This window comes from Pagrus major, chromosome 4, assembly GCF_040436345.1.
Source record: "Pagrus major chromosome 4, Pma_NU_1.0".
In the NCBI taxonomy this organism is placed as follows: domain Eukaryota; kingdom Metazoa; phylum Chordata; class Actinopteri; order Spariformes; family Sparidae; genus Pagrus; species Pagrus major.
In genome coordinates this window covers 18,815,366-18,828,737 of record NC_133218.1, presented here as the reverse complement: position 1 = coordinate 18,828,737, position 13,372 = coordinate 18,815,366, and the positions used below count along the sequence as shown (strand labels likewise).

Sequence of the window (13,372 nt, the reverse complement as noted above, 5' to 3'; positions counted from 1 at the left end):
AAAACTGCTGAAAGGGGGAAAGACATGGGACATGAGACAATACTCATGTGGTCTATTCAGATGGAATTGGGCATTATTTCAGTTTTCAATTCAATTCAATGGATTGATCATGAGTTTTATGCTTTGGCACATAGTTTTAAATAATGATGAAAATCACATGGATGTTGTAGTGCTGTAGTAATATAAGCTTGATCCATATCTCCCACTAGTGCATTTAAAGAACACACCAGGGATGGCACTGGCCAAGGAAACTTTGAAATAAATGAGACATTGAAAAGAAATCAGCATTCTAGTTAATTTAGCATTCATAGGACCTCCACCTACGCTTGAAACAGCAGAGGAAATTGGACCAAATTGAACTCTAAAAAAATAAGAGATGATTTCTGTAATAGATATCTCACTACCCATTCACTGAAAGTGATAAAAAAGCAAACTGTTTGCTAACAGTAGCCTAGAGGGTTGGTACGAGCACTCACACACTTGCCTGTATCTTTCTCACGCAATTCCTCCTCAATGAAGACACATTGCCAACTACTCACAAGCACAGATGCATGCACAACACAAAAACAGAGAGGCATTCACATTTTTCTTCCTTGTTTCACCACTCTAGCTCAACTGAGAAACTCTGCCATTTCTTCCCGAACACCACACTGAAAATTTAATCCAATGTGCCACAGTCATGAGCCAAGGAGACAGAAGTAAAGCTCATTGAAACAAACAGAGACATATATCATGTAATAACAAGTTAAAACATCTGCCGGTTAACAACATAGCTGTCTCAGAATAGGTACATGGACAATAAATAAATATATATAAAAACTGAAGTTAGAGTCTGACCTGTTCGTTGTGAACAGAAAGTGACAGCAACTCTGCTGAGTAATTCTGGTTTTGCGTATTGGTCCTCACAAGCCAGCACCCAGAAACAGCCCTCTGACATTTCCTGGGGGCGAATCTGAAAACACACATCCATAGTTCAGCATATTAGGTTGACACGTGGTTCTGTGTTTTACAGATTATGGCGGCTAACAGAGGGAAATGTCAATGTAAAGAAAATACATCATTCTAATCAGACATTGGTCACATGTTAAAGCCACAAAAGTTAATCCAAATGGACTTGCTGCACAAAGATCCCAAAACGTTTGGTTCCCAAAGTAAATTCCCAAAGTAAATTCATATTACAACTGTTAGCCTGCCAATTAATGTCGTTATCTGGATTTATATTACTGTTATCATTACAAGCCCATTGTTTTTTTTGTCAGTAACTATGATCCAGATGATTGTGAACAGCTGCTGACAGTAAAGTACAATCCAATGCAATTCTTGTGGGTTTTTACCTCTATGTATCAACTCTTTTGCGCGCACGCACACACACACACACACACACACACACACACACACACACACACACACACACACACACACACACACACACACACACACACACACACACACACACACACCACTTTGGGTTATAAAGGATACGTTCCTTTTTTAAAGTCAATGGGAGCTCCATTAAGCTTTATTTAGAAGCAAAACACTTCCTTTACGTGAAAGGGTTGCTCGCACTGCTGATGCCTTTTAGAATTATCACCCTACTCTGCAAGTTTTTGGACCTAAAATCAAACTGAAGGTTGTAACTGGCAACACTAAGCTTCGACAGGGCAATTGGAGCTAAAAAACAATATATTGTTCTGAGGACTTAGTCAGGCTGAAATGCCTGTGAATATTGGACTAGAGGTCCCACTTGAGTCAGTTGAAATGTGACACTAATGGGATGCCCATGTGGCCCTGTATCTGCTCAAAGTATATGCTGACAACTGCTTGCTAACACAGTAGTTATAAGAAAGTGACAAGCCAACAGTGTGTTAGGACTTTGCTGCTGGTCTTCCTGTCTGTCCAAAATGATTTTATCACTGAGCTCTGATCGAGAAAGTGTTAAGACGCTACTCTTTAAAACTGGCTGAGCCAGTCAGCAATAGTTAGAAGTTTGAAATCTTAAGAAGTTTCAAAACAGCTTTGTCCCAAACATAACCATATGTCGGGGTCTCATACAGCTGTGCCATAAGTGCTCCTTATGTCCTACTAAAAAGTCCAAACATATGGTTTAGTTTGCTAAACACCTGTACAGATGTTCATCCGAGATTAAATTATTAATCAAACCACAAACTAATATCACGTGTGGTGTGAACTAATATTGCTCTGCAGTGAGCAACATCTGTAGAAGCTAAGGCTGTTTTGACAATAGCATCTGATCATCTGTTATTTTCAATTATTACTGGCTTGGCACTGAAGTGGAAAGTTGTTGTTTAATTCTTAGTAAAACATCTGTACTGTTGAGGCGCTGCCAATGAATATCAGGAACAAAGAGCAGAGAAAGGGCCACTATAAATACACGGCCTAAATTTTCTTATCCAAAACTTTTTGTTCACTATAATCCAGCAGAGTGGGAAAATATCTCTTTATACATCTCTTCATACCATAGATCACTCAATATAGACATCAGTAATACTACCAGTTATCAATTAGAAGATACACCTCTTAAATGTAGTGCAATCAATAAATGTAAATCAAAATTAAAATTTTACATTTTTGTTCACTTTGTGAATTGTGTTTATTCAACTCCACAGTATTTTTTTTCTTTTGGGCTTTAGTTAGTGGTATATTAGACTGCATTTGTTTTTCCTACATTATGTCACCCTCATGTATGAAAATGTGGGTGGGTAAATATTAGAAAAACTTTTGCAGTGTCTTACCTTGGACCAGTTGAGGCGCTTCATGGTGATCTCAGGCTTGAAGTCCTTCTTAGCCTTGAGACCATAAGGCAGCGCGTGGTGGGTGGGGGAGCCTAAAGCACCCCCAAAACCTAGAGGGGGTGGAGGGGGGGCACCAAAAGGAGGAGGCACTCCAGGCGGAGGTGGTGGGGCAGGACAGCCAGGTAAAGGAGGCGGAGGTGGCGGTGGAGGGGGGGCTGGCATCCCAGGTGCCGGAGGAGGGGGTGGAGGCCCAGACAGGAGTGCTTGTCCATTGTGGGCAGAGGACAGAGAAACGGGTACAGCTCCAAACTTTAGCGGGGAGAAGAAAAGATAGAGGGACTTACACATAAAATACACAAAAAAATGTTTTAAAAATAAAATAAAATGTCTTATAACAGCAACATTGCCAATTACTGTAAATGCCCAGAAGAACGAAATACTAGAATACAAGGCTGATGTAATTTCTTTATCATTAACCCAGTTTATTTTACTGACAAATACTAGCCCTGTAGCAAAAGTATGATATACTCCACAGACGTCCAAAGTTATTGAAAACACATAATTGAGTCATAATATTGCACTGGTGATGAAACTTGTTTCTAGAATAATGTTATTCAGACATTTATGAAAGATAAACCCCCCACCAAACTGAAGCTCAGTGGCAAACAAATAAGACTACAGTTGGACTGCACAGGTGGTAAAGTGGGTATCTGAGTAATTTGCTGCAAAAACTATGCATCTAAATAAATCAAATAATCTACTATTAAAACTTAAGATATAGCTGAACTTGGTTTTAGTATAAAATTTTTATCTAATAATGGCAAGATCCAAAATTCTTGTCACTGCAGTATCAACTCGCCCATATTCCTTTATCTGGGCAGTAGTGTGAATTGTCTTTACAATCTTAGTTTAATTCTTTAACTAAATAACAAAAGATGCAATTCCAAATATCAAAAAGGCAAGTTAGGTTAATAAATTACATTTTCTCAGCATTTATGAAGCTAAAGCAGGTTTAACTTTTGTTTCTTTTTTTAATCAGTCTGACAGTTTTTTTGTTTTTTTTATTCCAGTTTCATCAGAAAACTGGATTTTGCTTAGATCCCTGCAAATATTACTCAATTCCAGAATATTTTTCTTCATTTTAGTGGGGTTTTTTTTCCCAGGGTGTGCTTAAGAAACCCCAAGCTAAATACTGTAAAGGAAATGGCAGAATTCCCATTTCAGAGACCAAAATGAAAGATGACTGAAACCGGACAGGACAAAGTGGAAGCAGACAAACTATAGCATCTGCCAATGTGTCGCACAGTATGCTTTCTTCTCGAACACCACTGTGCTACGAATAACGGAGGTGTGCTCTCTCAGCCATCCAGCAGAGGCCAAATGCTCATATGCCGCCCGGATTCTGTCCAGAACATACCCACAATAATTTGTTTTTTCCAAAGCTAAAAATCAAATGTTATAACCGGAGCTACAAAGCTTCATAAATTGTATCATACAGAGCAAATGGCTTATTGATCCATGCACCAGTTTTAGATTAAAGACGTACACTAAAGGTCAGCCCTGGGCCCTTACTCTGCCACTGCCTCTAGAGGGAAGAACACCTTTGCTGAATTAACGTGTGTGTGTGTGTTTGTGTGCGTGTGTGCGTGTGTGTGTGTGTGTTTGTGTGCGCACGTGCATGTGTGTGTGTGTGTGTGTGCATGCATGCATGCGTGTGTGTGTGAAATTTAGACCAAGACAGACAGACAGACAAAGACAGCGAGACATGTGTGTGTTTATGTACCCACATTGGCTAAATGCACTGCCTTCATTTGAACAAAGGTACTATTTGAGTATTCATTCTGTGTTTGCTCTCTCAAATTGAAAAATTATCGGGGAAAATAAAAAGGAAGTTCTCTTCCCCTCTCGGAGTGTGTGGTTATCTTGCAGTGCCAGGGCGTGGGAGCAACTCTCTGGAGTGTTGGGGTGGGGGGTTGAGGAGTGGCCCAGCAGTGAGGTTGAAGGGGGTTGTCAGAATAAATTGCTTTTAGAACAATTTCCTCTTATGGGATAAAGATCAGAGAATCAGAAATGGCCAACATGGAGGACTGGTCAGTGTTCTCATTAGACTTAGTGTCAGCTAGCCAGTGGAGCAGCCTCCATGTCAAGCCAAACTGCAAGCTCCAGTGGATTTAAACCCCCACTACATCCACACCCCATACCCCAAAATAAAAAGAACATCTCATAATGGAAAGTAAGAAAAGAAAGTTGAATCATTCTATGCTAGATTTAGGGTTTTTTTTTGAGTAATCACAGATAGCATTTTCCCACATCCCCCGAAGAATTTACACAATTTACAAACACTGACATTGAAAACAAATATGAAAAGGTTATGTACCTGGGACCTGAAGGCCTGCAGCTCTGCTTGGAGTTCAGCTATTTTCTCTTCACACTTAACAAGCTGAGTTTGTGCCTCCTGTCTGCTTAGAAACTCCTCGTCAAACTAAAAACAAACACATGTCCAAATTACTCACACAGGCACACTGTGACATTAAATAATGTAACTAGGAATAAACGAAAATCTGTATTCATTAAAACTGTTTAAACCTAATGGTATAATTATCTTATACAATCAACATCAATTTGGCCTTGATTACCTTCATTTACTGATTGATTTTTAACCGTCTGTCAAATATCTAATCCTTTATTAAACCCCTTAAGTACCATATACACTTGCCAATCAGTGAGCCTATCCTTCTAATCAGGATCTACACCCTGCTGCTTCACTGACGTCAATTAATCACTGCAGCCAATGGATTTGACTTCACACATTTCACATTTTATTATTCATCTACTTTGACGTGGGAAGTTTTTCTACATCACAGTTCTCACTGAAAAATCTCGGACATTGTTGACAACTAGTTCTATTTACCTTGTATATCAAAAATGTTTGTTTGTTTTCCTTGTTTGCAAATAGGATGTGAGTATTGTAAGGCCACCAGACTGATTACTGTTTTATAGCAAAATGCCAAAACACATATTTTATATCACTCCAAATTATGTCATTTTCTGAAAAGTGATGAAAGCATTTACAGCATGTTTGGCTCTTACTGCTATGATCTTGCATTATGGTATTTATAACACAGTCAGTGTTTTGTTTACTTCACAGGATTAATGTTTTATTATCTAAAGAGATGTTATTTTATACAACTAATTAGAATAAATACCAGCAAGCCTTAAAGGGTTCTGTCTGGCCAGGTGGTATAGTGGCTATCCAGTGGGATGAGAAAGTTCTTTTTGTCAATACTTGCCTTCTGTGCCAGTTCTGAAGCTCTTAGTTCATACTCATCACTTCGAGCTTTATCTACACACACCTCTGAAAACAAACAAACAAAAAAAGAATGACAATCATTTATGTTTTATCAATATATGTGTAATGTAAAAAAAAAAAAGCCAGAAAGTGAGTGACGTGCCTAAGAGATGGCTGAAGTCCACATCCAGGCGCTTGCGGTAACTGAAGTCTGGGTCAGTGCCACTTCGGTGGAGCACAATTTGAGACACACACTCCTCAATGATCTTGAAGTACTGAGGCCTGAGAGTCAAAATGAGTTAGAAAAGAAAATCAGACAGAGTGGCAAAAATATACATAATTTTATTTAAATCAATTACATATTTTGAAACGGTTGTGTGTGTTTGTTCAAGAGCTACTATCTGGACAGATTTAGGTGTGAGAGGAACTGAAATGTCTAATGGATATGTGGCATATCAAAACAACTTCTACAGTTACGCTTGTGTAACTAATTAGAGTCAGAGTGAGTCAGAGTCAGATTTCAAAGGAGACATTCTGTATTATGCAATTTTTTAGGTTCATAATATTGTTTTGGCTTCACTAATCGAACAGGTTTACATGCTTTAGTACGCAAAAAGAAAAAAAGTGTCTTAAACTTAAGAGTCTGAAGAGACAGGAGCTAAAACAGAGCATTCCTTGCATACCCAGTATCCTCTTATTGGTCAGCTCACACACACATGATCCAGCAGCGCTAACAACAGAACAGCTGTGTTCAATTCTTACGTTCCAAACTAGCCGCTAAACGGAAATTATGCAAATGTATGACATGGTGACATAGTGTGATGTCACAAAGTCAAAGAATTAATGGCAAGACTACCCATGAGACATTTCAGGAGCAGTGTTTTCTGTTGGAGAGAGGAGCTTCTGTTGGTGCAGACTTCGATCTTTTTAACTTTCAAGATCTTTTATATGCACAAGAACGAATATATAAAACACTGAAGGAAAGGAAAAACATGAAAAAACATAGTAGGTCTTTAAACATTACAGGAGGGTCCAAGTGGGCCTAATGTTCACACAACAGGTGAAATTTTAACATAATTGCTGTTGAAATGAGAATCAGGTCCATCTAGAATTGTTTCATCATTCACAGTCACTTAGAAGAAAATTGATGGACATAACGATAAAAAGTAAGGCAAATAAGACAGAAGAAAAACATTTAAAATAAGAATTATGCGGCTGAACAGAAGAGGGACAGGAACTGTAATGTCAGTAAACAGATATAAAAAGTAGAGTGTGTTCCATAAAAAAAGCATCTTCTGGGTTAGTTAGTTTAGGTTTTGACAAGGATAGATTTTCTTCAGCATGTAAACTTAAATGATGATGCATAGAAAATCTAATTGGCTTGATTCTTGGGACTGGAATATGCCCAACATGAAGCACATGCTAATGTTGCACAAGTTAAGGGTCTTTTGATTTCTGTACAACTACTAAAGCTTAAAATACCTATCTATACACCACTCACACCTGAACGAAATCATCATTTTGTTTATTCTGAACAATGTGGAATACACACCAGCCTATTAACAGTTGCTGAGTAATTGCGGTTGAATTGTTAAAAAATGCCTCTGTTGAAGGCAATGATCACAGAATAACCAAGGGCATGCCACAATAAGAAAAAGTAGATTTTATAATGCAGCAACAGATGACATGCAAGGCTGGGAGCCACAGTGCACTGCAGGATAAAGGAAAAGAGTCTGTTAGTTCTGCTCATTATCTTACAACAATGCCACTGAGGGTCCATAACCCTTCTACACCTAATAATTAACTAATACTTTGAAACTTTGGACAGGCATGAATAAGGGACACTGCCTTCTACCTCTTCCTAAAACAATGCTGAGACTAGATCTGAGGAGATGAATAGCATGTCTATGATTCTTGAAGATGAGCTGCATGTTGGATTCATTGTTCAAATAAAAAATTATAACAATCAAACGAAATAAGGCATTTTGTCAGTCAAGCTGCTGGTGATCCTTTCATTACTCTGTGACATTGGGACCCCTGTGGAACAGAAGACTATATATTCTTGACATCAAGGATACCAAGAAATAAATAGCTTAAGATCTCTACACCAGTCAGCAGTGAAAGATTCAGTGCATTAATAGGATCACACAGAGATATGATTCCTTATGTGTCAATGTTGAAAATTAATGACATCAACAGTACAGAACTGCCTAAGAAAAACTAGAGGAGAGCTAATGTATTCAAAAAAACTAGCTAAAATACAACCTGAAGAGCTAGTACAACATATGGTATGAGAATGAAGGGAAAGCAACGATTGATGCCATTAATATATACATTTTTATAATATCACATTTAAAAAAAATAATACATAGAGTGTGAACACAAGTGTTGTTTTGTGAGTTATCCTAAGGATGAAAGTCCTTATGTTTTTATGATAAAAAAAGAAAAACTGCAATGGACCAGGCCCAACAGTCAGAAAATAATTAGAACACTAAATATCAAATTAGGCAGAAATTAGTATAAATGTTACTGTAATTTATGTGGTTATCTGCAAAGAGGATAAATAGAGAAGATTGTGTAGTCTAGACATGCCCTGGTTTGTGAGAATTAAACACAGGGGTGAGTGTGGTCTGTGTGTAAAGTAAATATTTTCATGCTGCTACTGATGCTTACAAAATAGATGGCACCAATGTTGGTAGCCATAAGAAACAGTAACGTTGAGATGTCATGATAATTTCAGCAGTCAGACATTTAAGGTGTTGTTTTTGGGCGGGGGGAAAACGGCAGGTAATTGCATTTCATATTCTTCAGATTAGAGGTCCATCTTTTGATCAAGCCAAGGTTTAACTCACACCCAGCTGCGGGTGAACCAACATAAAATAAGCCTTTGAAAAGTGCCATTAATAGGAGATGAGAAATACTCTGGAGCAATGGTTGCTATAGATGGCTTGGTGATGAAAGAGACAGCATTCTCTTTGTTAGCCAATGTCATTGAGGGTGTTTAAGGCAGAAGGAGTGAGACCTTCACAAAACATAAGGTCTTCACCAGGGTACATCATTAACACTGTTCAAAGGGTGCTAAGACTTGTGTGTGTATTCAGCTACAGTATTATTATAACAGAGGCCGTAAGTTCCACTGATGCATACCTCTGACACTTCTGACTCTTGTTTATTATGAAAATATTAGAGATAATGAACAGAGCTGTTTAAAAAACAAGAATCACAGAAAGTCACATACATACAAGGAGACAGAGAGTAAATGAGATAAGAATATAATTAATTAAGTAAGAGGATAGTAAAAAAAAAAATGCTTGCACGTAAGATAAACTTCTAAAGTAAAGTAAGTTGGATTTTGGTCGCGCACATGTGTGTGTGTCTGTGTCTGTGTGTGAGTGTGTGTCTGTGTTGCTGATTGTTACCTGACCAAGTAGTCATTGCGTATAAGCATCAGGTGCTGCAGTATAGAGAGGAAATAGGGCTCTGCACTGCTGTCCTTCACCATGCTCTGCACAATACTGAACACATCCCCCGCATCAGTGCAGAAAGTCAAGGACTCATATGTAAACCTTGCATTTTCACATAAAAAGTAGAAGCTACTGAAATAAGAAAATAAATTAAAGAACTTTGCGTTTTAGGGTGTAACTGACCTTGATTCCATGAGTGTTTTAAATGTATAGTAGCCACCTTTTACATTAAACAGACACTGAATTGGACCTTAAGTTACATGCTTCTGTCTGTAATAATGAAAAGGATATTCCAGCTCGCTCTTGATGTCCTCCAGCCTATGAGAAAACTCTATCACGTCCTCTTCTTTGTGCTCCTCGAATACTTTTAGCTGAATGTCAAGGGCCTCGTTCCTGATGGTTGCCAGTTGCTACAGATGGATTAAGGTAGGAAAAGAACAAAAGGTAAGGCAGATTCAAAGAGATAAAGAATTAAATAAACCAGAATGAATGGCTTGAAAGCCTCTCCTTCAGTACATCAGCACCAAAAGGGAAGCATCAAGCTCAGGTAAAGACAAGGAGCTGATTCTAAACAGTATTACTCATCATGATAAACAGGTGAGGGGACCAGCTCCTCACTTTAATTTATTTGTTTTCTTGGCAGCTACGGTGAGATTGTTTACAAAAGATAAACATGTTAGGTAGATGGTATAAAAGTCAGTTGGAAGATTATTAGCCCAGGCACTAGAAACTTTATTGGTTTCTGGGTGCTGGCAAAGACTGAGGACATGTAAACTCTCGTCATTTCATAAATTATTTGCTGGAGCAAATCTACAATATTTCACTGAAGTGGACAACTCATTTAAATATTAATACAAGGTGAGTGTGAGTTCATATAATGTATCTGTTTGTGTGTGTGTGTGTGTGTGTGTGTGTGTGTGTGTGTGTGTGTGTGTGTGTGTGCGTGCGTGTGCGTGTGCGTGTGCGTGTGTGTGTGTGTGGTTTTATGTTGTGCTTACCGGCAATATCTCTTTCAAGCCACAGCGCATAAATTCATTTCTGATGTGCAGCCTGAAGTCCAGCTCATCAGGAGATGTTACTAGTGCATTGATGAGCTGCATGCATGCCACCTGCAACAGGGAGCGTACACAGAACAGAGAGAGAAAGAGAGAGAGAGAGGAAGAGAGGGAGAGAGGTATGGGGGAGAGAGAAAAGTGAGAGAGAGCCACAGAAAATGACGACGGACTTCTTTTTCCAGAAGTTGATGAAAAGCATGCCGGCATGCATTCTAAATGAGTTATGTCCCTTGGAAGCAAGGGACCATAACTAATGCATGTCTATTTTCTCCAGTCACCAACTAGGGGGGCTGATTTTAATATTAATGCAACAACTGCAGACCCATACACACAAAACTAACTAACAGTCAATTTAAGGGCAAACTCGCTCTTTTGGAAGCTGTTTTTCACTCCCCTCTGAGTTTGGTTTACTGCACAGGGACCACTGCATCTTGTGACTCTTCAACCAGCCGGGCAAACACGGACAGAAAAATCAATTATTGATCAGTAAAGCAATCCACTCATGTGTGAAAAGAGGGTATGGCAATGCTCGAGCCCAGGAAGGATATTGAGATGTTTTAAGGTTCATTGAGAATTTGATAGCACACTCTTGTTTTTGTCAGGGCACTTTGTAATTACCCGTCTTTAAAGTACCATTTTAAAATATTAAAATGTATATTATGTTATATTATTATATTATTATTAACATAACACATCATGACAATTATTTGAATTATTTCCAACCTTCCACATATTCTTCGGTACATAATCAATGGGGGAGCAAGAAAAATCACTGCAATGCTTTACATACTGTAAGTAAAACATCCCATCATAGATACCATGTTAGTATTTTAAGTTGGTTATTTGATTTCAGCTTATCATACATTTAAATAATTTTTACATGTATATTTAACCATCTTCATTAGCCTCAGTTTGTATTCAGCATAATGTTACAGTAGATCTATTACAAATACACCAAAACCTTTCTTGGTGCTCCATGTGTCTATTTAAACTTACTGTCTGAATGTACACTTACCCTAGGCCAAAGGCTGCCAAGGGAGACCGTGTATAAATGTAGTCAAGTAGGACAGAAAGCCTTTGGCCAAATAATGCCATAGTAAGAATAGCGGTATCTATGCTTTAATAATGCATGGGGTTAAAAGGAAACTGAGCTGTGTATTAGGAAGTGAAAAACAATATGAAAGCATCAATAAAAACAACAAAATCCGTTAAAACTTTTTGGTACAAAGGGCTATGTTTGAATAGCCACAGATGAGTATCATGTTTTAAATGCTCTCTATTTGAAGGAAATCCTGGTTTTCAGTGCACGCTTCTTTCTTTGTCTTACAATTTGTCCCTTCTATTTGCCTCCTTACCTCAATCCTTTATAGAGAGTCCCTACAGTTTTGCACCTGTCGAAGGTAGTTACAGCAAACTGAAGGCAAATGCTAGAGATAATACTCCAGGGGGGAAAAAAGATATCATCTTTAAATTAGGTTTAGCATTGGTCATGGCATGTAAAATACTGAATGACCGAAGAAGCAAATCGTTGTACATGACAGAGTTTTACGTTCATTGTGTTTGTGTGTGTTGGTGCGTGCATGTGGTAGGTATTGGATGAATGATCAGTCTCTTTACAGTCCTTCAGCTACCAATTAAAAATGCTGACAACATACTTACATACATACATAATCACAAATTACATTACTGTGACACAAACCAATGCTGTCTCTGTATAAATGAGCTCATATATATCTCAAGTGTATTTATATCAGGGGAAGGTATTACATCTGAAAGAGAGGGATTATATGTAAAGCCAGTGATTCAGATGATAAAATGGCCAGTGCATGGGCAGGTAGAAACCTCTAAAACTAAAAAGTGGTTTGGAAAGGATTCTAAGTTTACATTATATTAACTTTGGTTTAGGAAAAATGTCTTTATGTATAGGTTAGAGAGATCTGTAGTCTATTGATGTAGGTTTTTTTTTTGTTTTGCTATATTCCGTTTTTTTCCTTGTTTTTTTTTTCCTTGTACAATGAAATAATTCCTGGTTGAACAGTACTTACAATATAACTTGTTTAACAGCTAGTTAATAAATGTTCATGTGCCCCTGAAATGCTAACACTATCATCAGTAAACTTGATTACAAACAATACTGAATCATGGAAGGCCTTTATCCTAATAGAACAGCTAACACCAATACACTATGGTTATGGTAATTACTGCAAATGGTAGAGCTCTCTGATCTTTAAAATGCACCTTAACACTAAACCAACACCACTGTGTAAACCAATTTGCTCGAAGAACAGTTAATGAACTCTAAATTGAATAATAAAATAATCTGATGAATACAATATATTTAAGCAATATATCTAGGTGCTTCAGTTTTGCATTTTGACGGGATTTGTCATCTACAATACTACAATACAAATCTACAATAACACCCGGCATTGACTTAAAACAAGAGTATAATAAAAAAAATCTTCACAAAACAACATCAGACATACAGTGGAAACCCTGAGCACAATGTGGCTGTGATATTCTGGAATGGTCATTTTCCCACAGCTATTCATATGTCATTTCAGAGAAATGTGAAGGAAACAACAATGCTGTACATGTACTTCGCACTTACTTGTAATTGAACTGAGCGATCTCGTAGTCCCTGCACAATGGGACTGAACCTCTCCATGGCTCGCCATTCCCCTGCTGTGGTGATGGCTTCAAGGACCTTTTCCAAACTAAATGAGAACATGAAATGCATGAGCGCACAACTGGCAAAAAATGAAAAGGTATGGTTCATTTAAAGGTATTTTGACCATGAGCTCTCTCCTA

The 13,372-nt window shown here is 38.0% G+C and overlaps 1 protein-coding gene across 1 annotated transcript in view; it reads right to left on the bottom strand.

The window, feature by feature from the left end:
- LOC140994201 (protein diaphanous homolog 3-like) overlaps positions 1 to 13,372 on the bottom strand; it is a 165,945-nt gene that overhangs the window by 123,059 nt on the left and 29,514 nt on the right. Inside the window, exons 9-17 of the mRNA XM_073463751.1 lie at positions 13,173 to 13,278; positions 10,505 to 10,615; positions 9,798 to 9,916; positions 9,462 to 9,578; positions 6,206 to 6,324; positions 6,044 to 6,108; positions 5,131 to 5,235; positions 2,754 to 3,062; positions 838 to 952 (exon numbers count right to left, since the gene is read on the bottom strand). Of these exons, the coding sequence (XP_073319852.1) occupies positions 838 to 952; positions 2,754 to 3,062; positions 5,131 to 5,235; positions 6,044 to 6,108; positions 6,206 to 6,324; positions 9,462 to 9,578; positions 9,798 to 9,916; positions 10,505 to 10,615; positions 13,173 to 13,278 (1,166 nt within the window). The remainder of the gene's footprint in view (positions 1 to 837; positions 953 to 2,753; positions 3,063 to 5,130; positions 5,236 to 6,043; positions 6,109 to 6,205; positions 6,325 to 9,461; positions 9,579 to 9,797; positions 9,917 to 10,504; positions 10,616 to 13,172; positions 13,279 to 13,372) is intronic.